The 27,227-nt window shown below is 39.1% G+C and overlaps 6 protein-coding genes across 6 annotated transcripts; 1 reads left to right on the top strand and 5 right to left on the bottom strand.

Moving 5' to 3' along the window:
- Positions 1 to 82: 82 nt before the first annotated feature.
- On the bottom strand, positions 83 to 10,879 carry colA (colossin A; the record flags this gene model as incomplete). The annotated part of the gene is made up of 1 exon (XM_020577132.1): positions 83 to 10,879. The coding sequence occupies one exon, from the start codon at positions 10,877 to 10,879 to the stop codon at positions 83 to 85; it is 10,797 nt and encodes a 3,598-aa protein (XP_020432806.1).
- Positions 10,880 to 12,861: 1,982 nt separating this feature from the next.
- On the top strand, positions 12,862 to 13,325 carry PPL_06269 (uncharacterized protein; the record flags this gene model as incomplete). Its single annotated transcript, XM_020577131.1, has 4 exons — positions 12,862 to 12,875; positions 12,908 to 12,978; positions 13,017 to 13,111; positions 13,281 to 13,325. 4 exons carry the CDS (start codon positions 12,862 to 12,864, stop codon positions 13,323 to 13,325), a joined length of 225 nt encoding a protein of 74 aa, XP_020432805.1.
- A 117-nt stretch (positions 13,326 to 13,442) lies between these two features.
- PPL_06268 (uncharacterized protein) lies at positions 13,443 to 14,252 on the bottom strand (the record flags this gene model as incomplete). Its single annotated transcript, XM_020577130.1, has 1 exon — positions 13,443 to 14,252. The coding sequence occupies one exon, from the start codon at positions 14,250 to 14,252 to the stop codon at positions 13,443 to 13,445; it is 810 nt and encodes a 269-aa protein (XP_020432804.1).
- A 762-nt stretch (positions 14,253 to 15,014) lies between these two features.
- On the bottom strand, positions 15,015 to 21,489 carry PPL_06267 (SNF2-related domain-containing protein; the record flags this gene model as incomplete). The annotated part of the gene is made up of 7 exons (XM_020577129.1): positions 15,015 to 15,776; positions 15,851 to 16,259; positions 16,341 to 16,442; positions 16,516 to 16,652; positions 16,819 to 20,042; positions 20,156 to 21,270; positions 21,359 to 21,489. The coding sequence occupies 7 exons, from the start codon at positions 21,487 to 21,489 to the stop codon at positions 15,015 to 15,017; spliced, it is 5,880 nt and encodes a 1,959-aa protein (XP_020432803.1).
- Positions 21,490 to 21,797: 308 nt separating this feature from the next.
- Positions 21,798 to 22,381, bottom strand: PPL_06266 (protein serine/threonine kinase; the record flags this gene model as incomplete). Its single annotated transcript, XM_020577128.1, has 2 exons — positions 21,798 to 21,829; positions 22,072 to 22,381. 2 exons carry the CDS (start codon positions 22,379 to 22,381, stop codon positions 21,798 to 21,800), a joined length of 342 nt encoding a protein of 113 aa, XP_020432802.1.
- Positions 22,382 to 22,517: 136 nt separating this feature from the next.
- kxcB (putative protein serine/threonine kinase) lies at positions 22,518 to 25,593 on the bottom strand (the record flags this gene model as incomplete). The annotated part of the gene is made up of 6 exons (XM_020577127.1): positions 22,518 to 22,635; positions 22,713 to 23,428; positions 23,513 to 23,623; positions 23,709 to 23,861; positions 23,946 to 24,053; positions 24,166 to 25,593. The coding sequence occupies 6 exons, from the start codon at positions 25,591 to 25,593 to the stop codon at positions 22,518 to 22,520; spliced, it is 2,634 nt and encodes an 877-aa protein (XP_020432801.1).
- Between the last annotated feature and the right edge of the window lie 1,634 nt (positions 25,594 to 27,227).

Raw genomic sequence — 27,227 nt, 5'->3', positions numbered from 1 at the left:
TAAATTTATTATATTTTATATTATTTTTGGAAAATTATTTATTGAAAGATATTATTGAAAATTGAATGTTTGTAACAATTGTTTATGGTTTGGCACCAAAGTCATAGTCGAAGTTATTATTTGTTTGCATTGGGTCACCTAGAGTGAATTTAATTGTGGATACACCATTGACGTCAGAGGCCTTGTTGGAGAGGACGGTCTGAGATGGGATAATGGTTGATTTAATTCCAGCGGCGGTGAGGGTGTATGAATCATATGGTGGAACCTTGGTGAATTTGTAGTTACCGTTCTTATCGGTGGTGGTGGTCATGGTAGTACCCTTGGCACCTGTGAGGGTGACAGTGACACCAGCAATACCTGGTTCAGAAGCGTCTTGAAGACCGTTACCGTTGGTATCAGTCCAGACACGGTCACCAATAGTGATTGGCTTGGCTGGACAGAAGGCTACGATATCACCGAGACCGTTGTTCTTACCAAAGGTGGCAAAGGTCTGACCTGAGGTTTGTGGGGTGATATATAGGGCGTTACCTCTCATCATGGTACCGTTCTTGGTTGAGAAATACTTGACGGCACCCTCAAAGAGACGGGTCAAATCGTAACCGTTGGAGGCGACTGTTGGGTAACCTGGAATCATGTAGGCAGAGTCACCAGCGGTTTCATCGTGGTGGAACGTCTCGAGAGCGAAGTTGTCGTTAAAGAATTCACCTCCACTTGGACCTTCGGTGTTACCGTTGGTACCAGTTGGTCCGTGGTGAGCTCCTACGAGACTACCACAGTTACCGTTGGCTTCGAGGACGTATTTACCAGTGCTGTCCATACAGGCGATCAAGATGTCACCGGCGGCAATGTTGTTCATATCTCCACCACGATCACGAGTGGCAGTGATCATGTTGTTACCATCGAATGTAATAGATGCCAACAATGGTTGAGTACGGAAATCGTCGATCCATCTGTCCCATTTGGCTGCGTAGCACTTCATGGAACCAGTGTTGTTGTCAGTGTTCTTGCAACCACGGTCGTAGGTGTATGGAATGGTCAAGATTGGAGCGGAGAAGGCGTTGGTGGCTGGGTCGAAAGTAACTACTACACCCTTAAGATCGGCAACATTCTCACTGATAGTTGCAGTACAAGTGACACCAATGTAGTATTTACCGAGATGGTAGGTGACTGCGTAACCTTGTGAGGAACCGGTTGATCCACAGAGATTTGGAATGGCAAACTTCTTGGAGTTGGCTCTGGTTGGGGGGGTGTCGAGTGGAAGGATGTGTAGCTCGTTAGTCTTCAAACAAATTGTGGCGAGGTTACGACGATCGTGGTCGATATCGATGTCACCTAGACCAGTTGTGAAAACTTGATTAGAACGGAAATCTTCAGTTGCAACATCTCCACCATCAAGGTATGGTTCACCACAATAATTGGGGTCACCGTAGATGTCGTTGATAGAAACCCATGGAACTGGGGTGGTTCCGTTGGTGCTCTTGTAGATACCACCACTACCAAGTGAACCATAGGTAGTGGACAACTTCATGAAGGCACCCATGTAAAGAGTATCCTTGGAACGATCGTAACCTAAACCACTGACTGCACCGACATCGACGTAGTTAGCAATTGGAGTAGTGAGATTCTTGGTCTCAGCACTGTATGGGAAGGTAATAACGACGTGATCATTGGCGTATTGTCCGTCATTGAGACCACGGACGAAACATGTGGTGGCAATCTTGGGGTCATCGGTACAGTAGTCTTCGTCGGTGATGAAGGAGAAGTCATAGAGTCCTTCTGGTGGAACTGATCCGTCAGGTGGGACAATACGATCGGTTGAGCTACAGCTCTGAATTGGACGGTTGCTTGAGGTTGGGAGAGCTGGAGTACCGACGCTAACAATGTATTGTTCTTGGAAGGTAAGTCCGGTGAAACTGTAAGTACCATCGGCTGCAGTTGTAGTTTGTTTGACTGGAGTTGAGGAACCGGCAGCGAACAAGTATACTGGAACACCAGCCAATGGAACGTCAGTGGCTGATGCCTTGGTACCTTGATCCATCTTGCTGTTACAATTGTAATCCTTGAAGACCTTACCGTTGATTGAGGTGTTATCTGGACGTTTGACACCAGCGTTCATTTGGAGACACATGTATGAAGCGAATGGACATTGGTGGAGATTAGTGTTGGAAGTATCGAGGTTGAAGTTTGGAGTGGAGAAGTTTGTATCGATTTGAGATGAGACGTTTCTGGCACCAGCGTTGGGCTTGGTGGCTAACCAATCTTTATCAAAGTTGAAGGTCAATTTGTAGTTTCCTGGAGCGACGTTGGGGAATGAGTAGTAACCGGTGGCATCTGGTTTGACTGTGGCAACAGTTGCTCCGGTTTGATCGACCAAGTTTACGGTGATGGCACCGCTTGGGACTGAGCTTGGATCGAAGAGACCATCACCTCCGATATCCTTCCAGACGTAACCATCGACACCAAGGACAGAGACGACGAAACCGGCATCAATCTTCTTGTTGATGTATGGAGCTTGGATTGGTTCGTTGGTCTTTGGAACAACGTTTGGATCGGTCAATACCAAGTTGATTGGATCGGTAACACCATTGGTGTTGGCCTTGTTGTCTCCCTTGACTGGGGATACAGTGTATCCAGCTGGTGGAGTGAAACGGACGGTGTATTGGTTGACTGGGAGGTTGTCCAAGTAGTATTTACCATTGGCATCGGTTGTGGTTGTGATTGGTCTACCAGAGGCGTCATTAACTGGTTGACCGTTGCTGTTGAGGAGTTCAACTTTAACACCGGCCAATGGTTTTTCGTTGGTATCCATAATACCATTCTTGTTGTCGTCGATGAAGGCAGTGTCACCAATAGCGATGTATGGTGAGATGAGACCAAGATTGTAGTTACTGTTGGTGTAGGCACAACGTGGGTTGTTTCCTGGTGTGGTAGTCATACCCGGTGAGTTTGGAGTTAGTGAGAAGGTGGCAGTTCTGACTTTTCCTTGGACAAGTTGGAATTGGTTACCGCCATTCATTGAGGTTTGCAATGGTGATATGACGTAACGATCAGGGATAGCAGCTTCAATGTAGTAACGACCTGGGGCAACGTTGGTGAATTGATAGTTTCCGTTTTGGTCAGTGGTAACTGGTTGAATGGTGTTTCCATTAATGTCCTTGACAGTTGAACCGTTCTCATAGAACAATGACATCTTGATGTTGGGGAATCCCATTTCGTTGGTATCCAAAAGACCGTTTCTGTTTCCATCAGAGAATGCCTTGTTACCGATGATGTAGCATGGGTGTACTAAACCACCATTGTTGTTGAGTGATTGCCATGAGTTGACAGTACCTGGAATCTTGGTGTATGAGGATTGTGGGATGACAATCTTTCCATTTGGATCGGCCTTGTTGTCGTTGGCGATGACAGTCCAGACGGTACCTGGAATCTCATTGGATGGTTGAACGAATTGGACTTGGTAGTTGACTCCACCTGGAACATTGTTGAACATGTAGTTACCACTGGCGTCGGTTACAACTGGTTGGATTGGATTACCGTTGAGATCTCTTGGGATTGAACCATCAATATTCAAGAGACGAACAGTGACACCTGGAGCTGGCTTCTCGGTAGCATCACGCTTACCGTCCTTGTTGTCGTCGTACCATACGTAGCTACCGATGTTGGCAGTCATTGGGACGTAACCAACGTTGACATTTGGATCGATATACTTGGCAGCTACTCCATCGGTGGCAGTAGTTTCACGGATATTTGGTGAGGTGTAGTTGAGGTTGAAACAATGAATTCCTTGGTCGTTGGCAATAGAGTCTTTACCTGGTGTGGTGACATGGTAGGATGGATTGGGTGGAACAAAGGAGATACAGTAATTTCTTGGTGGGAGTTGGTCGAAGTGGTATTTTCCGTTACTGTCGGTGGTAGTGTTATATTTGTCACCGTTTTGGTCGATGAGAGTAACTACAACACCTGCTAATGGTTTCTCATCTGGTTGACGGATACCATCACCATTCGAGTCAATGAAGGCAAAGTTACCAATGGCGTAGGTTGCCTCGGTCATACCAGTATCGTAGGTTGGAATAATATAGTCACAGTCATAGGCTGGATCCTTGTTTTCCATGGCATCTTGATTGTTTTGATCCAAAGTGAAGTTGAACCAACCGTTGATATCGGCGTGTGAGTCGGTGGTCTCTGGTGAGTAGAGGTATCCACCTGGGAGTACGTAGAGAATGGAGTAATTACCAGCTGGCAATCTGCTGAATTTGAATCTTCCATCTGCACCAGTGGTTTGGGTGTCGATCAATATGTCGTTCTTGTAGATCTTGACTGTGACACCTGCCAATGGATCTTCGTTCGAGTCACGGTAACCGTTACCGTTGTCATTCCAGACTTGAGAGTCGATACAGTAGGTCTTGGTGGCAACACCTTGATCGGCGTCTAAATAGAGCCATGGTGATTTCAAATCTGGGTTGCTGTTATCGTTTGGTACCATTCCGGTGTGTTTGTTGGAGAGTTCCATACAGACTTGTTTGCTGGTTGGGTTGATTGGAGTAACATCGTTGGCAAGATCGAATTTGACACAGTAATTACCGGCTGGGAGTTGGTCGAAGGCGTATTTACCACTGTCGTTGGTAACGGTAGTCTTGATGACCTCACCAGTTGGGGAAGTGAGGGTAACAGTGACACCAGCAAGACCAGTCTCGCTACCGTCTTGTTTACCGTTCTTGTTGTCATCGATGTATACAGTGTCACCAACACCAAAGGTTGGTGATTTCAAACCAAAGTCTTGATCTGGAATGTTGTAGGTAGTGTTGGTTGAGGTACCTGGTTGAGAGTTACCTGGAGTGACATCAATGTGGAGTCCAGTTGGTGGGATAACACTGTCCTTTGATGGTGGGACAAGTTCATTTCCAGCTGGTGGTGTAACGGTGATGGTGTAACCTCCTGGTGGTACGTTGGTGAAGTTGTAGTTACCGTTGGAGTCGGTGGTGGTGGTCATTGGTGGTTGTCCGTTCTCTGGGGTAAGAGTGACAGTTACAGATGGGAATGGTGGATCGGTATTATCACGGATATTGTTTTCATTGACATCCTTCCAACCGTTACCAGTGACTGAGTAGCTTGGTACGATGGCACCATCAACATCTGGTTTGTTACATTGATTTGGTTGAGAGCAAGTAATATTTGGATCCTTTGGATCGAGGGTGAAGCAAGCTTTACCATCCTTATCAAAGGCGTTTGGTGACCAGGCGGTTGATGGAGTGTAAGTTTCTGGAAGTTGAATTTGGATACAGTAATCACCTGGTGGTACGTTGGTAAAGGAGTAGTTACCAGTAGTAGTGGTGGTAGTGGTGTTGATGACAGTTCCATTTGGATAGGTGAGAGTTAAGTTGGTAGCTGGTGGGAAGAGATCTGGTACCTTAGTTCCGTTGTTGAATGGATCGACAAAGATGCTGGTACCGACGGTGAACATGATTTGTTGGAGACCAGCATCCTCAGTTGGATCGATTCTGAAGGCTTGAACATTGTCAGCGGCGACTGATGGACGAGTTGCATCGTTGGGGAGGATGACAGTGATCTTACCATCTCCACCAGCGGTTGGTTTGGACAAAGCTGGATTGTTGACGAATACCCATCCGGCTGGAGCTTGGAATTGGATTGTGTAGGTACCAGCTGGGAGGTTATCGAAAATGTAACGACCGTTGGCATCAGAGGTAGTTGTCTTGGTGGCACCAGTGGAGTCGGTCAAAGTGACAGTCACGGATGGGAATGGACCATTTGGTTGGTTGTCACCATTGGTATCCTTCCAGACCAAGTCACCAATTGCGAACAATGGTGGGTTGGTACCAAAGTCAATGATTGGGAGATGTGGAGTACCAGTAATTTGATGGGTAACAATTTGAGTGTTGTTGAGAGAGAGGTCGAAGCATTGTTTGTTTCCACCTGGAGTGGTGTAGGTAGTACCAGCTGGCATTTGAATTTCAGCGCAATATTTACCTGGCACCAAGTTTGGAACGTTGTATTCACCAGTGCTGTTGGTAGTGGTGGTGGTAACACGGGTTCCATTCTCAGTGGTGATAACAATTGTGACATTTGGAACGCCTGGCTCATTTGGATCTTTCTTTCCATCCTTGTTAGTATCAACAAAGACGTTGGTACCGAACGAGAACAATGGTGGGTTGGTACCAAAGTCAATGATTGGGAGATTTGGAGTACCAGTAATTGGATCGGTAACAATTTGAGTGTTGTTGAGAGAGAGGTCGAAGCATTGTTTGTTTCCACCTGGAGTGGTGTAGGTAGTACCGGCTGGCATTTGAATTTCAGCGCAATATTTACCTGGCTCCAAGTTTGGAACGTTGTATTCACCAGTGCTGTTGGTAGTGGTGGTGGTAACACGGGTTCCATTCTCAGTGGTGATAACAATTGTGACATTTGGAACACCTGGCTCATTTGGATCTTTCTCTCCATTCTTGTTGGGATCAACAAAAACGTTGGTACCGAACGAGAACAATGGTGGAGTGAGACCACCATTGATATTTGGAAGAATGTTGAGACCTTGGTATGGGTTACCTGGGGTGGGGTTCTTGACGAGATCTGGGTTGCCTGGAGTCAAATCTATAGTGACGACACCGTTGTTGAATTTATTGTCCGGTGAGTTGGTCATCCAGTTGTAGTATTCTGGGGTATTTGGTACGTTGACGGTGTAGGTTCCTGGCTTGACATTGTCAAAGAAGTAGTTACCCTCTGGTGTTGTGGTTGTAGTTGCAACGACCTTTCCAGTTGGATCACGGAGTTCAACTGTGATTCCACCTAGTGGCTTGTCGGTTGGGGTCTTGGTGTTGGAACGGTCCTCATCGGTGAAGAGATTACCTGTGACAACGTAGGTTGATGGTACGAGACCGGTGTTCATTGTCTTATTCTTTTCTGGATCTTTGTTATCCAAAGTGAAGCAGACCTTACCTGTGGCTGGGTCGACAACAGAGTCAGAGGTCTTTGGTGCGAAGGTATATCCGTCTGGTTTGGAGACTTGGAGACAGTAGTCACCGGCTGGGACATTTGGAATGTTCCAACCACCAGTTGTGTTGGATGTGACGGTGGTAACAACAGTACCGTTCGGAGTGGTGAGGACGATGGTTGTGTCTGGAACACCCTTGTCAGTATCACGGTGGATACCATCACCTGGGGGGTTCTCGAATATAATATTACCAATATTGAATAATGGTGGCATAATACCGGCATCGACGGTTGGATCGATGTAGACAGCCTTCAAAGTACCATCAGAGTTGGTTACGTTACGGATTCTTGGGTTGGATGGACCAATGACGACGGTGACGCTACCAGCAGGGTCTGGTTGTGAGTCTTTACCTTGTGGTGAGAATGTCCAGTTGGCACCTGGAGTTCCAAAGACAACCTTGTAGGTTCCTGGTTGCAAATTATCAAAGTGGTAAATACCGTTGGAGTCGGTGTTGGTTTGAATCATCATCTGACCGTTTGAATTGTAGAGAGAGACTTGGACGTTTGGAAGACCTGGCTCGTTGGCATCTTTGACACCGTCACGGTTGTTGTCTTGCCAGACTTGGTCACCAATAGCGTAGGTTGGTGGAGTCAAACCAGCATTGGCGTTGTGATTCATGTAGTAAGCTTCAACATTGTCGGATGGTTTAGAGAGGATGGCAGTGGTATTGTCGAGGGTGAAGCAGGTTTGACCGTTGGCGTCAACGGTTGAGTCTTCTCCCTTTGGTGAGACACCGTATCCAGATGGAACAGTGAATTTGACACAGTATTTACCTGGCTTGAGGTTGTCAAAGTTGTATTTACCATTGTTATCGGTTACGTTGGTGCTTACAACATTGTTATTCTCATCGAGGAGAGTAACGTTGACACCTTGTAATCCACTTTCACCTGGTTGACGGGTACCGTCTCCGTTGGTATCCAAGAAGACAAAGTCACCGACGGCGAATTGTGGTGGCATTAAACCAGCATCGATGGTCTTGTCCATGTAGAAGGCTTTGATACTTGAACCTGCCTCAACACGTTCGAGGGTTGGTGAGTTTGGTTGGAGACTGAAGACGACCTTACCATCTGATCCTGGTTTCGATTGACTGGTAATTGGTGAGAAGGTGTAACCATTTGGTTGACTGAAGACAATTTGGTAGGTTCCAGCTTGGAGACCGTCGAAGAAGTACTTTCCAGTTCCGTCGGTGGTGGTGCTCTTGAGTTGGAGACCGGCTTGGTTGAAGAGGGTAACAGTAATACCTGAAGCTGGTTGATCGTTACCGTTGTAGAGACCGTCACGGTTGTTGTCGTAGAAGACAAAGTCACCGACGGCAAACAATGGTGGTGTCATACCTTGGTCAACGCTATTGAGGATGTAGGTAGCTTCAACACCGTCACTTGGCTTAGTGAGTGCAGCACCCTTGGTGATATCGAAACAGTATTTACCGTTCTTGTCAGCAACTGATTGGAGAGTCTTTGGTGAGAAGTCGTATCCAGTTGGGTTACGGAAGGTGATACAGTAGTTACCGGCTGGCAAGTTGTCAAAGTGGTAGTTACCATTGTTGTCAGTACTTACCATACCAACGACGACTCCTTTGTCGTCACGGAGAGTGACGTGGATGTTGGAGAAGACTGGCTCGTTGGCTTCACGAAGACCATTGGCATTGGTGTCAACCCAGACTAAATCACCAACGGCGTAGGTGGTTGGAATAACACCAGCGTTGATTCTACCGTCGAGGTATGAAGCAGTAAGACCGAGTGCTGGTGGAACTGGAGTTATAAGTCCCGGAGTCGATGGAGTCAAGTTGATACCAGTGACCAAACCATTTTGGTTTGGACGTGATTGACCAGCTTGTGGTGAGAATTGGCTGTTGTCTGGTAAGACGAATCTGACTTGGTAGTTGGTTCCGGCTGGAATCTTGTCGATATAGTAACGACCTTGTGAGTCGGTGACAGTCTTGGCAATTTCTTGACCGGCAGCGTTGAGGAGGATAACAGTGACGTTTGGCTTACCGACTTCGTTGGCATCCATGATTGAGTTCTTGTTGGAATCGATCCAGACAACATTACCGATGGCGAATAACTTTTGAACGAGACCGGCATCAATGTCGAATCTCAAGAATGAAGCCTTGAGGCTTGGATCGGTGTTTGGTAAAGTTGAGGATTGAGTTAGTTGGACGTTGTAGACCCAACCATCAGCACCTGGAAGCGATTGAGTGGTAGTTGGAGATGGTGCCCATCCGTCTGGAACGACGAATTGAACGTTGTAGGTACCGGCATCGAGATTATCGAAAACGTAACGACCGTTGCTGTCGGTGGTGGTGGTTGCCTTGAGTTGACGGTTGGAGTCGTAGAGGTTGACGACGATTCCAGCGAATGGACGGTCAGTTCCTGGTGTGTAAAGACCATCGTTGTTTGCATCGGCAAAGACAAAGTCACCAAGAGCAAAGGTAATCTTCTTCATACAGGCATTGGCGGAGATGGTCTTGGTGGCACCGGCATTAGCGCTGTTGACAGTGATGACTGCAACACCGTTGGCACCGACTTGTGAGGATGCACCTTGAGTGAATTGATAACCTGATGGAAGAACGAATTGAACTCCGTAAGTACCTGCCTTGACGTGGTTGAATTTGTAGGAACCGGTGTTATCGGTGGTGGTGGTGTCGATGACTTGACCGCTGGCGTCGAGGAGATTAACCTTGATACCTTGGAGGTAACCTTCACCTTGGTCGGCATTACCGTTACCGTTTGGATCGTTACAAACTCTACCGGCGACAGAGTAGGTGTCTGGAATGATACCGACGTTGACGTCTGGATTCCAAAGAGTGGCATTAACATTGGATGGGGCTGGAGTGGTGGTTTCTGGAGAGAGGACGATGGGTGGTGATAAACCGGTTACATCTGTAACTGAATCTTTACCTGGTGGTGAGACAGAGTTTCCTGGTGGAATGTGGAATTTGACGTTGTATGTTCCTGGTGGGAGGTTGTCAAAGACGTAGTTACCATTGGCGTTGGTAGTAGTAGTACCGACAACCTTACCGTCCTTGATCAAGTCGACTTGGATTCCTGGGAAGAATGGCTCGTTTGGTTGACGAATACCATCTCCGTTGGTGTCCAAGAATGCCATTGAACCAATGGCGTATGTCTCTGGAGTGGAACAGTTTCCAATACCAACCAATGAGTAGTAGAGCAACAAACCTTTGCATGGTACATCACAGTAGATACCCTTGACGGTAACGACAATCTTTGATACCAATTGATTTGGTTGCATGACGACGTAGCTGTTGGCACCGGCATTGGACCATGTAAGATTCAATGTGGTCTGAGCCTGAGTCATCTTGATGGTTGGTGGATGCATGGCGTCGCTGGATGAGAGGAGACCATGGTCCAATGTCTTCCAGTTCAACATGTTGATTGGATATCCATAGGCATCGTAGGCATCGATGACAACCGACGAGTCGGAGGTGATACCGTAGAGGATGAAGAGGAAATCCATGGAAGATTTCTCGAGGAACTCAAAAGTAATCTTTGATGGCGAAGTACCGCATCCATAGTGCATCAACGACTTGATGTTTTGTTTTCCAGTGATATTGAAAAACTTTGGATTCGATAGGAGCTCAGAGTACTGATGAGTCTGACCCATGATCAAAGGATTGCTCTCACCTTCGACCGAAACACGGACATTTGGGAACTTGGCGCCCCAGTCCAAAATTGCGCTATTAACATTATCAAAACCGGTTGGCTGAATGCTACTAAAATCCAAATATGTCTTCTCTGGTACACAGTAGTCACAGACGACGCCCAGATGGTTTGGATCAACCATATCTGAACGTGTCAGTGTGATGAATGTGACGACCAGAAGCAGACTGTAAATCAAACTTAAAGGTCTAGCCATTTTCTTAGTTTTTTTTTGGTATGGAAATGGCCTAATTCCAGTGGTAAAAAAAAACTTGAACTCGTTATGTATGAATGAACCAAATAAATTGAAACTTTGATAACTGGAAAATGGTTTGAAATTGGAAAATGAAAAAAAAAAAAAAAAAGAAATATGGAAAGAATATTGAGAATTAGTTAATTGGGCTTGCATTAAAGGACCAGCCAGTCAATGACAATTAATATTATTGATACATACCTTTTGCCTTAAGCAATCAGTTATAATCTAAGTTGTGAGAAAAAAAAGGAGGAGATCAAACAGATTAAATTGGTATACTTCTATAATATTGGAAATTGCAAATAGACAGATCGTTGACCAATTAGTATAAGGAAGGAATTTCCAATTACTGGAAATAATCAAAATCTGACAAAAGTATTATTTACCTAAAAGTAATTAACCAAATTATTTCTATTGTTTGTTTTTTTGGTTATTTGTGAACTGAATAGAAATGAATGTAATGCTCTTACTTAAATATAACTGAGAGATGGCTTTATTTTAAACAAACATATGATTTAGTATTAAAATTAAATTAATTAAAATGCATTGATTGCATACCACTGCATTTTAGTTACCATTGTATTTGATGCATAGTATTATTTTTCATATTCAACAATCACATCATCCTTACAAATCCAGAGTGAGAGTGGAAGAAGATCATCATACATTCATTCTATTTTATTCACTCTATATCTCCACACACCACAACAACAACAACACAAACTCTTTCTAAAATCAGCCATACCATCCGTTTATTTCACAAGGGTGCATTCATTAAAGTGAGTGAAGAAAGAAAAGAAATGAAAAAAAAGTAAACAAAAAAAATTGCCAATAACATCAATGAACAAATGAAATGCATTGATATGAAAAGTGTAAGTTAAATGTTACTACAACTACTCCAATGAACACACTCATTTAACTAAGTAAATACGATGAGTTGTTGATATATGATTATCAAAAAAATGATCTGAACCAACCAGCAAACATGCTATTAATACTACTGTAATCATTGCAAAATGTGTGTTGTTTATTATCACTACTAATCAATTGGCATTGCTACCCAACATCATATTTAATCTACCACAACACTCAACCATTAAAAATAACAAACAAAAACAACTAAAAAAAGAGAAAAGCACTTTAGAAAAAGAAAAAAAAAACAAAACAAAAACTTAGTTAGTTTCCTTTTTATCAATCATCATCAGAACATCTGATTTTATTGAAAATGAAATTTAATATTATGATGAGTGATGAGATGTTTGTTGGTTACACAATAAATAGTGTAGTTTATTTTTAAATTAATATTGATGATAATGAAAAAAAAGTGGGAGTGTTTATATGTGTATGTGTGTGTAAGCAAATGTGTTTAATGTGTTTTTTAATGTTGATTAAAAATAAAATCATTACTATTTTGATAAAGACGTTGGTGGTCCCAAAAAATGACTATAATTACTTGCTACCAAATTTATAAAAGTAATCAGATGTTGGATTGTTGTTTCTACTCTTCCTCCATATTATAATACAAACACACTGATTTTGCATTTTATGATGAATAAATAAATAAATATGAATGATTGATTGATTAAGTGAATGTTATTTCATTTTATAGGTTGGGTTTTTTTTATGCACAGCTTTTTTTGAATTATCTCGTCACACAAAAGCCGTGCCAAATGTTTCATTTTTGGAGGGATAAAAATGAAATTACACAAACGATCAAATTTAAAATGAAAAATCATTTGTTTTTTTTTTTGCTTGATAATTATATTCTATCTGATTCTTCAAAGTTATAAACATTTATGTTATTGGAATGAATGGTATTTGTGCTAGTTTAGTTTGGTTTGGTTTGGTCTATTTTTATTAAACTAACAATCATCATATCAAACACAATTCAATGTAAAAGTACCAAATAGATTTTATTTAGTTAAAAAAAAACAAACAAAAACAAAATGCCAGTTAGTTCGTTTGTTAGTTATCACATCATTCATATTCAAGACACTCATCCCAATCCAAGCATTCACCAGCACCAGAAGAGAAGTTAAAAATCCGTCATTCGTTACAAGAATGTAAATTTAGCTCTTTCTACTACGATAAATTATAAAAGCAGCAGTTCATAGTAGTAAACAATCAATAATATCACATGAAAAGTCGAAGCATTATTGTACTGATACATCTAATCGTATGAAAATGCAGGCAGAAGTAGTGCTTAGCAACAAACCAGCGAGGAAGGGAAGTTCATTTGCACTCCATCTACATTCTCTGGCAAGTTTTCTCTAGAGATATACAATTCAAGTGATTCGCACAAGGTTGCTACATCACATATCAAGCCAAAGGATAAAGAAAAAGAAGAATTTCTCTATAATTTAAGAGAGTTTGTTCAAAACAATCAAGGAATGCTGGAATCAAGAATTAATTTTCTTATTTCCTTTCCCTTTTGTCGATCTTTCATATTTATAAATAACATACATTTGGTATTGGTTATTGTTGAAAAGCAATACATTATTAATATTAAAAGTATTGTTTTATTTATTTATGATCTTGAATAAGATGTTAATGGCAAGAAATCAGGTTCACATTTATATTTATAGCATCCGTGTGGCTTTGATGGGATACTAACTCTTCTGTAGTTCTTTGAGCATTGCGGAACGACCAAGGGGCAACCACCAGTTTTAGTGCAGCCATCAGCATCGTAACATCTGTCTGGCTGACGGGTATAGGTTACTACATAACCCTCTTGACATTTGAACAACGGTAGACTTGGACATTGGGTAGCTGGATCTTTGATGTTGACATACACAGCGGCCACAACCAATTTGCCATCGGAGATTGAACCAGAGACAATTGCTTGTTCAGATTTGATTTTGTAATCCAACCAATCTTTATCCAACAAGAAAATACTATTATAGACACTGGTATCGTAGGAGCTGATAGCGGATGAACTGTTTTCATTGACGACGAAAGCACTTTGTCCTGAGGAACGAACCTGATAGAATTTTACGTCTTTGGGTGGTGGATTATCGAGAGGTACCAATCTGTATGCCTCTTGAACACGGAAGAAACGAACCGGTCCTTGAACAGTCATAAAGAATCCCTTGACAACAACGTTGTTTCTACCACCACTGAGAACAATACTCTTATTGACTTGTGGTTCGAAATCAAAGTCACGCAACTCAATGTTGATATTGGTTTTCGAATTGACTTCATCCAAAAGGTATTTTGGACAACTTGGACTTTCATATGGACAGTAGTAAGTACTTGGTTTGAAAGTGAAATAGGATGGTAAAGATAAAACTGTACCAGCCAAACCAAAGAAAATAAATATAAATATAAATTTCTTCATTGTTTATTCTTGAACAAATAAATAAATTAAAAAGAAATTATTCAATTACTATATTTTAAATTTCCTATTTGATATTTATACTATTCTATTACAGTGTAAATATTTTTGAGAAATATCAAATTATTTTATTGGATAGAAATTATGTATTGATTTTTTTGATTTATAACCTCATGAGAGTTTAAACAGTTTATTTAACTTCTTTAATGTTTTCTGATAAATTTAGAATTTAGAATTTGTTTTTTCCACTTATTCCTTTACTCTATCTAAATGTGTATATACATATCGTATTCCTGTTTCAATTGAACTTAAAAAGTTACTTATAACACTAAACTAAAAGTGGTTATATCAAAAGTTGTTGACCAATTATATAAATATTTAAAGATTTTAACTTTTGAATTTATTTGTTTTGAAAATTAATACTTTTATTATTTTTTAATCTTTCCTTTATTATGTATGTGTGTTGACTTTTAAATAAAATTAAAAAAAAATCTGCTGATAATCAGAATTTTTTTATTATATTATAATAATAAAAAGTAAAATAAAAAAACCAAAAAAGGAATTAATTGTAATAATTGCTAGTTTTACTTTTTATTTTACACCCTGTTAACCGATAAGATTTTTACAATTTATTATCTTTTCAAAAAAACATCATCGACTAACTAAAACAAGTTTGGAAGAAATCTAAATCTTGTCTTCTTTCAGAACTGTTTAAAACTTCAATAATTATCCTGTTTGATATTTTATTGTTAACAAGAAAAACTATTAGAGCGGTGTTGTTTTTGTTAAGGGTGGAGTGAAATTGATAAATCGCTTGGAGGTATTTAAATTAAAGTGTTGTTGTTGTTGGAATTGAGCACTTTGTTGTTCAATTTCTCTTTTGAAACTTGAAATAGCAGCATCACCTTCTTCAGGTGTTAGATTTCCAATGGCATCATGTTCGAACATCTTAACGTAATCGATGACCTTGATTACGCTATTTGGTCTCTCGGTGAGTAGCTTCTTCAGTACAACATCGGGAGTACTCTCGATGCACTCCTTAATACTGGCAGTGTCTTGATCGGGTACGACAGAGCCATCGAGCTGATCTTTAATTTGGTGACGGATCGGTGTCTCCTGATCGATGGCACGCTTGGCGAGCGACTGCTTGAATACCAGCCGATTGTAGATGTTCTCCTCGAGTGAGCCAGCGATGATCAGCGTGTAGACATAGACCGGTTTGGTCTGTCCAATTCTGAAACAACGATAGACCGCTTGACGTTCGTGCACTGGATTCCAGAGGAGATCCATCAGAATCACACGGGTTCCAGCAGTGAGATTCGTACCCAGACTTCCAGCTTTGGTTGAAATGATGAACAACTTACATTGATTACCGGTATCATTGAACTTATTAATGAGATTCTGACGCTCTTGTGGCCGGACAGCGCCATCCAACCGGTAATAATCTCTTCCAGGTTTCCAACCTTTCTTTTGTAAAAAGTATTCCATTAGATTCAATGTCACCAAAGATGAGCTAAAAGCAACAGTCTAAAGAGAAAAATAAAATAGAATTAACAAATCTGATATGTTTAAGATTGGCGAGTTGTTTACTTCTAACTTACTCTTTCTTTTAATCTTTCAAATTCCTCCAACATAAAAAAGAATACCGACATCTTTGTACTGTTTTCAACTATACCTTTACGATAGTGATACTTCTCGAGTTCGAGTGGAAACATCGAGTTTTCGGCCAACACTATTCTTTCATTCATTTCAATGATTCTGTTTACCAAATCTTGTTTCTCGAGACAGTCTCGCCAAGGTAAGAAATTCTCGTCCAACAGTTTCTTCATATCGGATATCGCCATCTTGTTAACCTTTTCAACATTGATCGGTTTCTTCTCCAAAAGAGTATCGGGATGATTGCATATCAGTGTACAAATTTCCTGTTCCTCAATAATCTTCTTTTTCAATCTCCTCAATGTTTGTAAAAGATTATATTGTATCTGTGTTCCTTTAAGTGATATAATTGTTCTAAAATAAAATAAAACAAAACAAAACAATATTGTAATTAGTTTAACTTTTTCAACCAAATCAAACTATTATTTTACATACTCAACTTTGTTTGGTAAATCTTTAGCTAAAACTTCAGGTCCTAATCTTTGTACGAAATCGGATATTAAATTTTGGAGTGCGTACAATCTTCCTCTCATCAATCTAGATTATCATTATTGTTAAATATTAATATTAATATTAGGATTAGGATAAGAAACTAACTAAACAAACTTACTCAAATGCTTTTTTATCTGCATCTGCTCTATTACCATATTCGATTGGTTTGATGAAACGATCTTGGAATTCCTTGACGGTTCCAAGATGAAGTGGTCGAATGTAGTCAATCATAGTGTAGTATTCTTTAAGTGAATTCTGAAGTGGATAACCAGTCAAGATGATTCGCTTCGGTGTTTTCATCTTGCTCAGTAGTATGTTGGTTTTCGATGTGGCAGTCTTGATCTTGTGTCCCTCGTCTACGACGATGACATCGGCGTCAAACAACTTGGAGGTTGGCTTACCATCGGTGATTTGAACAAACATCTGAAAGGTGAGAGTCATTACACCACCATGTTGACACCACGCGGGAAATATTGGCAGAGGTATTGTCAAAGTAGAGATGCTTTCTAAAGCCGCTGTCTTTCGGCAGCCACTTGTGGAACTCGTTCATCCAATTGTAGAGTGTGTTTGCTGGAACAATCAAAAGATATTTGGTGTTTGGAAAGTGGGTGTGATGTGTAAAGATAAAGGAAACGGTTTGAATCGATTTGCCAAGTCCCATAGAATGTGCGAGAATACAACCTTTCTCCTTGACAACGATGTTATCCCAGAGGAATCGGACACCGTCCATTTGATAGGGTTTCAAGAATACACCGATGTCGCTGTTTATTAAGATATCGTGCTCTGGTGTAGTGCCTGGGAAGATAACAAGACTGTTACGATCGATTGACTTACCACGCTGTTCTCTGAGTGCTTGGATCTTGTTGGAAACTTCCTCCTCGCGTTGTCTGATCTTTAGAGTGGCAGAGTTTACATTGTTGATATCGGTGTTTTGCATTATTTCAATGCGTTTGGTTTGTCGTTTGGTTTGTGGACTCTTTGGTTTCGACTTGGCAGACATCTTGGCACGCAACCTTGGAGAAGATGGTCGTTTAATCTTGTTCACCTCGGAAGAATCAGACTCTTCTTCTTCATCAGAACCCGACTCACCATCTGAATCAGATTCATATTCAGTCTCAGATGACCTTGATGTATCATCGTCGTCATCGGAATCACTCGATGATCTTGAATCAGAACTGGATGCGGAAGATGATGAATCAGAGATTGCTTCAGAGTCAGACGATGAGTCTTCAGATTCAGAAGATGAAGAGCTTACCAATAGCTTATCCTCTATCTTCGGACTCACGTTGTGAATATTGGCTTGAGAAGATGCCGACTCAATATCATTTGCCTTGTGTTTCTTATTGATTTGAAATTCAACATCATCTTCATCTTCACTCGATGTCGTAGTAGTAGAAGAGGTTGTTGGAATACCAACACTCACTCTAGATGTTAATTTTGGTGATGCTGTTGTTGTGGTGGTTGTTGTTGTTGTTGTTGTTGCCGACTCCTTTCTTTTCTTTGAAGCAGATGGTTGCCATAGATTCCAAGAACTAATATCCAAGTCATCGGGTTTCAAAATTGGTGATTTTGTTATGGGTGCATTCGATTGTGATTTATCATGATCCCAATCCTCATTCTCACTTAAACTATCATCACTTTCATCGAGAAATGATGATTTCGGCGTTGATTTAGAGGTGGAGGAGGATATCGACGTTGTGGTGGTAGAGGTTGTTGGTTGCTGACTACCTAACACTGCTTCAGCATCGCTATCAACATCCATATAGTCTTCTTCCGATTGCTTTTGAATCTTTGTTTTCGATTCTCTCTTTGCTTTCTCCTCTTGTTCATCTTTATCGTCGACAATGAATTCAAAGTTGGGCGGCTCTTTCGATTTCAAGATCTCCAACAGCCATTCCTGTTTCCAACATTCCTCAAACTGGTGCTCGACCAGACGGAAATCAGACTTTTTAAAACTTCCACCCTTGAGAATGTGACTGAGTGAATTGAAACGCACGGAATTGAGCTTCTGATAGATCTGAGACTGCTGATCGAGTTGATTCCTATACTTCTCCCAAAACCATTTGGCAATCGACTTGAGATGGTTGACGTTCTTGGTTAACCATTCATTCTTTTTCTCCAATACAAACTCATCGAGAGAATCCAAATCGATTTCCAAATTCGAAAGCTTACTACCAATGGTTGAAGCAAAAGAGCCAGTTGAAATACCACCACCACTACTACCACTTCCAGTGAGAATTCCACTTCCAGCTTGGAGTTGACTTGCTATACTTGGACCACCTCTCATTCCATCAATCTTCTTGCGATACTCCTCATCCGCCATCATGTTTTCGTCGTCGTCATCGTCACTTTCTTCTAATTCATCTTCTTCAGTTTCACTTGAGTCCATTCTATCTGACTTTACTTTTCTTTTTGTCTTTTTACTTGTTGCTTTTACTCTCTCTTTCTCCTTCTCTTTCTCTTTTTCGCTTTCTGAATCAACAATATCAATACTAGTATCTTTCTTTTTCTCACTTGGCTTTTGCTGAATTATGATATCTTTATCTGCTTTCTTTTCCTTCTCTTTATCTAAATCTTTCGTCATCTCTATATCTTTGACTACTTCTACTACTATCTCTTTCTCTTTGGTTTTCTCTACATCATTTTCTTTTGCTTTTTCTGTAATCTTCTCTTTCTCCTTTGTATCTTTCTCTTTCTCATTCTCTATCTCTATCTCTTTTTCTTTCTCCTTCTCCTCTTTCGCTTTCTCGTCTTTCTCTTTTGCCAACTCTTCATCTTTTGTCATTTCTATACCTTTGACAACCTCTTCGACTTTTTCTATATCTTTGTGTATTTGTACAACTTTATCCTCTATCATATATACATTTTTCTCCTTCTCTTTCTCTTTTTGAGTCTCGGCGTCTCTCTCTTTACCAACATCCGTATCTTTAGTGATCTCCTTCTCTTTTTCAACATTAATAGCTATATCCTCAAACACATTTGGCGTGTCTACTTCCATTTCCATTATATCCGAACCAAAATCTGGTAAACTTGATCTGTCTTCAGAAACAGTGACCTGATTTTCGCTTTTCTGTTCTGTTTCAGTAACCATATTTGATGTCTCTGAAACTAAGTCTTCTGATTTTAGTGGAATTGGTATTGGTGATGGTTCTATATCGTCGTTATCACTGTCAAGATCAATAATCATTGGTTCTGACTTTGAAGGTGGCTGTTGTTGTTGTTGTTGTTTCTTATTACTATTATCAACATAATCTAAATCTAAATCTATATGTTTCTTGGGTGTATTTATATTTGTCGATGCTGTCGCTGTTGTTGTTGTTGTTGTTGTTGGATTAATTGCAATAGCAGTTGATGGTGCCATTGATGTGTTTGATGATGTCGATGATGGTGATGGTGTTGTCGCTGTTAATGTTGATGTTGGTGTTGTTATTGTTGTGAATGATTCTGATTTTACAGGAACAAAAGGTAAATGAGTTGTAGTTGGTATCGATGGAGAAGACAACAATGACGGTGACGGTGAATGAGATTTAATGGAGATTGGAGATTTCACAATAAAATCATGTATGAGTGTGTTCACCTTTTCGTGCACCATTGATTCCAACATATTGGAACCATTTGTACTATCTAAAAATTGCTCTCCTTTATCTATTATTATGAAAATAACATTATCAAACAATATGTTTTTTTTAATGAATGTCAAAGATCAGGTCATCAGTAAAAATAAACTCAATCCTTAAAGCTGTCAATTGAAAACATACATTGTTTTAAAGCATCTTTGATATCGATGATGTGACCAAGTTTGAAACCAATAAGTTTGAGTTCGGAAACATCTGCCTTCAACAATTGATCCCACCCAATAGACTCTTCCTCAAGTATCGATTCATATTGCAACAGCTTTAAACTTGCCAAAAAATTATGTAACCTTTGATCTTTAACTTCATTGCTTTGTTGTTGTTCTGTTTGTAGTTGTTTTTGCTGCTGCTGCTGCTGCTTTGGAGATAATGGTTGTTGTGGTTGTTGTTGCTGTTTTGGAGATAATGGTTGATGTGATTGTGGTTGTTCATCTTGTGAATGTTGAACTATTGAAGGTTCTTTAGGTTGCTGTTTAGGTGATGCTTGTTGTTGCTGCTGTGGTTGTGGCTGTTGTTGTGGTTGATGTTTTGGAACTAATATCTGTGATTTAAATGTAATTGGTTTAGTTTGTTTTGGTTTTTGTGATAATTTAGATTGTTGGTCTTCTTTTTCCTTCATTTGTTCGATTACTAATAAAGAAGAAGAAGAAGTAGAAGGTGCAGAAGTTGAATTTACATTTGAAAGATCAGTTGTTTTTTTGGCAATTGGAACCAATGTGGAGAATGCAGGCACTCCGGCATGCGTTTTAGAAGATGACTGTTGTTGTTGTTGTTGCTGCAGCAGTTGTTGTTGTTGCTGTTGTTGCTGTTTTTGTTGTTGTGTCAGCAGTGTATTTTGATTTGGAACCAATATACTTGATTTTATCAGTTCCTTTGAATCTGCAACTGGTATAGTTAAAACTGGTTTAATAGTTGATTGACTATGATTATTATTACTACTATTGATATTATTGTTATTGTTTATATTGCTATTATTACTATTACTTTTAGTCTTATTAAATTCATGATTTTGTAATAATGAACCAATTGTTTTCATTGGTGATATTTGTGATGATGGCGATAATGGTGATGTTGCTGTAGTAGTTGTTCCTCTATTGGTAGGTTTATCAATCTTTATGATATTATCAGTATGTATTGATCTGTTACTGTTATGACTATTGTTATGAGTGTTGTAACTCTTAGGATGAGTCAAACTACTATGAGTTTGACCAGCACCACCACTACTACTACTCTTTGCATTCCTATAATAGTTTTATCATCATTAGTAAGTTCGTTGCTCTCACAAAGAATAGAAAGATTAGAAAGAAAGGTATTGAATTTATTTATTACTTTGCAATATAACTAAATAATTGATCTTCAATTTGACTATTCAAAGAGGTTTGAGTATTATTATTGTTGTTGCTATTGTTGTTGTTGCCATTACCACTGTTTCTGAGGTGTTGTTGTTGTTGCTGAGACATGTCTTGATTGTTGCAACAATATATTTCAAACAATAACAAGAATGTTGTTAATCAACACAACAATAATCTTTTATCTATCTATCTATTTTAGTATTATATACCACTAATCTAATATATTGAAAAATGAAACAAAACAAAACAAATGTAAAAAATATGTGTTGTAAATTTTATTAGAACATCCTCAAATTAATTAAGTAAATAATAAAATAACTTTCGTTTTTTAGTAAAATGAAATGAAATAACAATCTATATTGTTAATTACATTTGTCTAGTTTTTTTTGTTTTTTTTAAATAATATTTTTTTATTTTTATTTGTTTTTTAATACACATTGGGTTTTAACTATAATAAATAAAAGATTTAAATTAATTTCTTAAGAATTCGTGTTTGTTTTGAAAAGATGATAATACTATACTTACTTTTTTTTTTTTTGAATAAATATTGGGTTTGTTTGTGTTGGTCGATTGAAAAAAAAAAAAAAATATATACAAATGGTTGTTTGGTTGTTGCTTGTTGCTTGTTGTTTGTTATTTGTTGAGATGTATATGTATATATATAATTATTAATTTATTCTTGTAATTTACCTGAACTCTTTAGTAGTTTAACTAATTTCGATACAACTTGAGATGCAGTTGGACGTTTAGATGGGTTGATATCAATACAATGGTGGAGAAGGTCGATCAGACCTGAGAGATTGGGTGAGATGTTGCTGGTGAGAGGTGGTGGTGTGCCCTTGAGAATCATCTCGACCGTCTGGAGGTGTGGGAATTGGTGGTAGGGCGGAAGCAGTGAGATGATCTCAAAGACCAGCATCGAGAACGACCAGATGTCGGCTTTCAGGGTGTAGCCATCGCCAGTTGCCTCCATGGAGACGTCCAGTACCTCCGGTGCCATGTAGCACGGTGTTCCAATGCATGTCTTCAGGGTGACACCGGATCCGAGCACCTTTGACGTGTCGAAATCGCACACCCTAATGTTGGAGACACGGTTGCGCTCGTCCAGCAGACACATGATGTTTCCGGGTTTCAGGTCACGATGGATGATGGGCGGCTTCTGGTTGTGCAAAAACTCGAGACCCTTGGCGATTTCCAGCGCCATCCAGATCACTTCGGTCGTGGGGAACGGCGCATTGCGCTTCGAGATGATGTCTTTGAGCGAGTACGGGTAGAACTCCATGAAGAGCCAGAGACGCTCGGGGTTCGTGGTGAGACGGTGTCCGAGATACTTGGCGATGTTCTGGTGATTGAGCTGCTCCATAATGTTGATCTCCGATACGAATTGGTCGATGAGGAACGATTGAGTGTTCTTGAGTTTCAGTACTTTGACGGCACAGGTGAATCCGTCGACGGTGCAACGATGCACGGTGCATCCACTGCCACCGCTACCGATCTGCTCGCACAACTGGATATCGCTGTTCTTAAAGTCGATCTCACCGCCGCGATTCTCAATGGTCGATTCCTCGGGACGACGATTCGCCTGTTTCTTTTTCTCCTGTGAGATGTAGTGCGCCAGTGCCTGCACCCATTCCTCACGGTCGCGCACACTATCCGCGCAAAATGTAAGGGTTTCGCGCGACTCGTTGTCGGCTCCGCTCGATGAGCCACCACCGCTGATCGGACCACCGTTGATGATGCCGTTCAGCACCGAGTTGGCGGTGATATTTGAACTTGGTGAGTCTGAACCAGATTGCGAGAGTTGAGAAGTGAACGATATTTGGAAGAGTGGTTTCTCGTCTTGGTCCGACACGATAGTCACCTCGGCTTCCGCCAATCTTATATCCTTCTTGAACACATAGTGAGTTTGTTGTTTCTTAACGATCGGTGAGGATACCAAGAACATATCGTTAAACAAGAAACAATGTAATTGATTACCAGAGTTTCTTGCCAATATCTCTGTTAACAAACCTTCTCTTACATATCTTCTATGTGGTTCATTAAGATTCTGTAATGAAATATATTAGATTAGTAAACTATTTACATTATATCTATCTATCTATCTATCTAGTATCATATATATATTACTTACATTGAATTTACCAATCAATAGATTTTGAATGATTCTAACTTTATTTTGGCTCTCATATTCTCTTGATTTCTCTTTAACATAATCTACAATTGATTTCATCTTTGATACAGCCTAGATTTGCGAATTGATAATGATTGATTAGTTGAAAATCAATTATAGCTATAACTATGATATTGATGATATAGTATTGACATACATTCTTAAACAAATCAAAATCTGCATGTGATTTTGGTGTACTCATATACATTTCAAAGAGCATTGGAGTGTATTGACCGATACGTGACAATGGTAAAACTAATAAACTACCTAAATCTGTAAAGTTGGTTGATTCTAACTTTTGTTCTTTTTCCTAAAGTAAAATAATATAATAACATAATGTTACATATTAGTAGACTGTTTAGTTTTATCGTTCGAACGATAAGTAAATACATACATGTATGAATGCTTGGAATTTATGACTCTCTTCTTTCAATTTGTTAAGTATCGATATCGATGAATAATAGTTCTTTACATATGGTGAATATAATTTAAAGTAATCACACTAATATTGTTAAACAAAAAAAACAACAACAGGTGTTGTTAGTTATCTATCTATCTATCTATCTATCTATTGTTGTTGTTTTGTATAAACTAAATGTTACTTATGTACTTACAATCTTTAAGAAAACTTCACCTAAACCAAGGTTGGAAGTGTTGTTTAGTACTTTCTCTAGATCCTCAATGAGTAGACCAGATGAACCAAGGATAACTTCGACGTCACCAAACAGTTGTTTGACGTGGAGTGTAGTGACGAATGGGTTCGAAGATTGGTAGCTCTCGATACGCATTGGGTTCAAAAACTCTTCGACGATCAGTTGTAGATGCGATGCGTACTCCTTCTCGGTCTTGAGTATCTGGTAGGCGATACCTCTACGTTTGTCGAGCATACGGGCGTAGTCATCCTCGGTGAAATGTGACTGTGAGGCGTCGTCACCAACAGTCGAGTTCTGATCGACCAACTCTTGAAGATAGCCAGTGCTTGTGTTGAGAAGTTGTGAATTGGGTGGTGATCCTCCAGACAAACTCATATGGCTGACACTCATCGATTTACTTCTAGTGGAGCTATTACCATTGTTAATAGCATTACCACCATTGTTACTGTTGTTGTTGTTGTTGTTGTTGTTGCCATTGTTAGTAGCATTATTAACACTACCATTACTATTGTTTAATAAGAATGAACTGTTGGAATTGACTGAACCATTCTGTAGTAGTGAGTTGGTAAAGTGTTTGTAGTCACCGCTAACAGTGTTTGATTTCGAACGTGTGTGAGGTTGGTTGAATCCACCGAGTGGTCTGGCAACTTGATAGATTCCACTGCTACTGCTGTTGTTACTGTTGTTGATGTTGTTGCTGCTGTTGTTGTTGTTGAAGCTATTGCTACCATTACTGCTATGTAGTGGTGGTGACACTGAATAGTCACTCTGTGAATCGAAATTACTGTTGTTGTTGCTGTTGCTATTGTATGTTTCGGCCATGACTTTCTGGAAGCTGTTATAGTGTTGCCAAACCTTGGAAAGTCGACTTTGGAGACGCGAGTTTTGTTCGCGTATCTGACGGTTCTCCTCTTCGAGCACACGAATGCGGTTTCGTGACTGAAGATGTGCCGATCGCTCCTGTTGGAGCTCGCGATTAAGCTTGTCGAGCATCTGCACGGCAACAGGGTCGGTTATCATGGTGCGTGCACTCATGAGGTCGTGTGTCGATGGACTGCCGCTTCCGATAGTGCTACTAGGTGGTGGTGGTGTAGGTGGTGGCGATGTCAATTCGAGATTGTTATGATGGTCAGACGATGGGTTGTTGTTGTTGTTGCTATTGGTATTGGTATGGTCGATGTTACCACTGCTACTGCTGTTAAAGTCAGAGGTTGTTGCAGAGTGGTAAAGACGTGGTGGTAGAGCGGGTGGTGTACGTTTTGCACTGTCACCACCGCCGCCGTTCAGAGATGATGAGGACGATGACGCCTCGAAAAAAGATAATAGATTTTGCAGTCTTGGATGTGGTTTTGGTTTTTTAGAGTCTACCGTATAGTATTTTGGTTCCATTGAGCGGTATTAGTAGTGGGGTGGTGGTAGTTGGTTTGGCTATTTATAATTTGTGAAAAAAAAAAACAAAGCAAACAACTACTATTTTGGTTTGTTCTTTTTTTTTTTTAGTAGAATAGTTGTCCACTCACTTTCTCAAAAACACACAATACTTAATACTTTTTTTAAAAATAATAATATTTAAACTAATAAATATATATTTTCTAAAACTAAAATTATTATAGATAAATAATATAAAGTAAAAATAAGTTAGAATTAATTAATATTGACAATATTAACTTCAAATTTGATTTTGTGGTTGATTGATTGATTGATTGACAGATCAGTCTTTTTATGCACAAAATTTAAATATCAACTTTTTTCTTTTTTAATTTTGATAATTAAAATAAAAATAAAAGTTTAATCTGCCAAAGTAGAAGAAATAATAAATATTAAAAGTGAATGTTTGTTTTAAAAACAAATAATTTTAAAATAAGGTTTGTTAATGATTGTAACAGATATAATTTGAGGGAATTTATGTATTGTGTCTCTATTCTATTATAAATAATTTTAAACTAAATGAATGAATGATGGACAGTTGCACAATTGTAAAAGTGATTACTCCCTCCTACTCCCTCACCTTAATTAATAATTATATAATATTGAAAAAATTAAATATATATTATAATTATTGTTTTATATAATTTAAAGGATAAAGATTCTTGAATGTGTGTGAATATTGTTGTTGTAGTTGTAATTGTTATTTAAGTTGTGAATTGATGTTGTTAGTTGTTTGATTTACAGTGATGTGATGTGAATCCAATCAATCAAATATTATTTCATTCATTTGTATGGTAAGTAATTACAGTGATGAGCAGTAGTAGTAGTTGGCAACCAAAAAAAAAAAAAAAAAAAATTAATATAATAAAATAACAAAACCTTTTGATGTTTTAAATTTATATTGTGTTTGTTGGAGTTGATTTTGATTTGAGTAGCTGCAGTGGTTGTGGTGGTTAACCACTATGACAGTAAGTAGTGTTTATTTACATTTCGCAATTTTTTTTTGTTTTACTCTTCTCTCTCTTTCTTTCTTTCTCTCTCTTTTTATTTTAAATCTACCATATATTATATTTTATATATTTTTATTATATATATATAGATACAAGAAAAACAACACTTTTGATTTAATCTTTTTATTTTTTTGTTTGTTAGTGTTTTTTTTTTTATTTTGTCAATGTAAATAATAAATTCTTATTGTTTAAGAACACTAACCACGAACCACGCTCAATCACAACTTTCCATCAATTCTTTGATTTTTTTTTGCTTATTTATTTTTGTTCCCCCAACAAGTTTTTTTATTATGATTTTTTTTTTTTATAAGTTCATTAAATTTTTTAGTCGGAGCTAGCAGTAAAACCCTCAAAAAAAAAAAATTAAAAAGTAAAAAAAAATTATCTCCACACACTCATCAGGTGGCTACTCAATGCTAAATCGAATAAAAATGCGTTGATTAATTTTGTGTTTGTTAAATCTTAAAATTAAATTATAAAATCAATCTTTATTAAACACTTTAAAGAAAAATAAATAAATAGATTAATATTGATATTGGATTGATGGTTAAGAGATAAAATCTTTATTTTATTAGATTAGACTTA

The sequence above is a fragment of the Heterostelium album genome, assembly GCF_000004825.1.
Source record: "Heterostelium album PN500 unplaced genomic scaffold PPL_contig15, whole genome shotgun sequence".
NCBI classification, from domain to species: Eukaryota; Evosea; class Eumycetozoa; order Acytosteliales; family Acytosteliaceae; genus Heterostelium; species Heterostelium album.
Note: the sequence above shows the minus strand (reverse complement) of the source record. Positions and strands in the feature narration are given on the sequence as shown.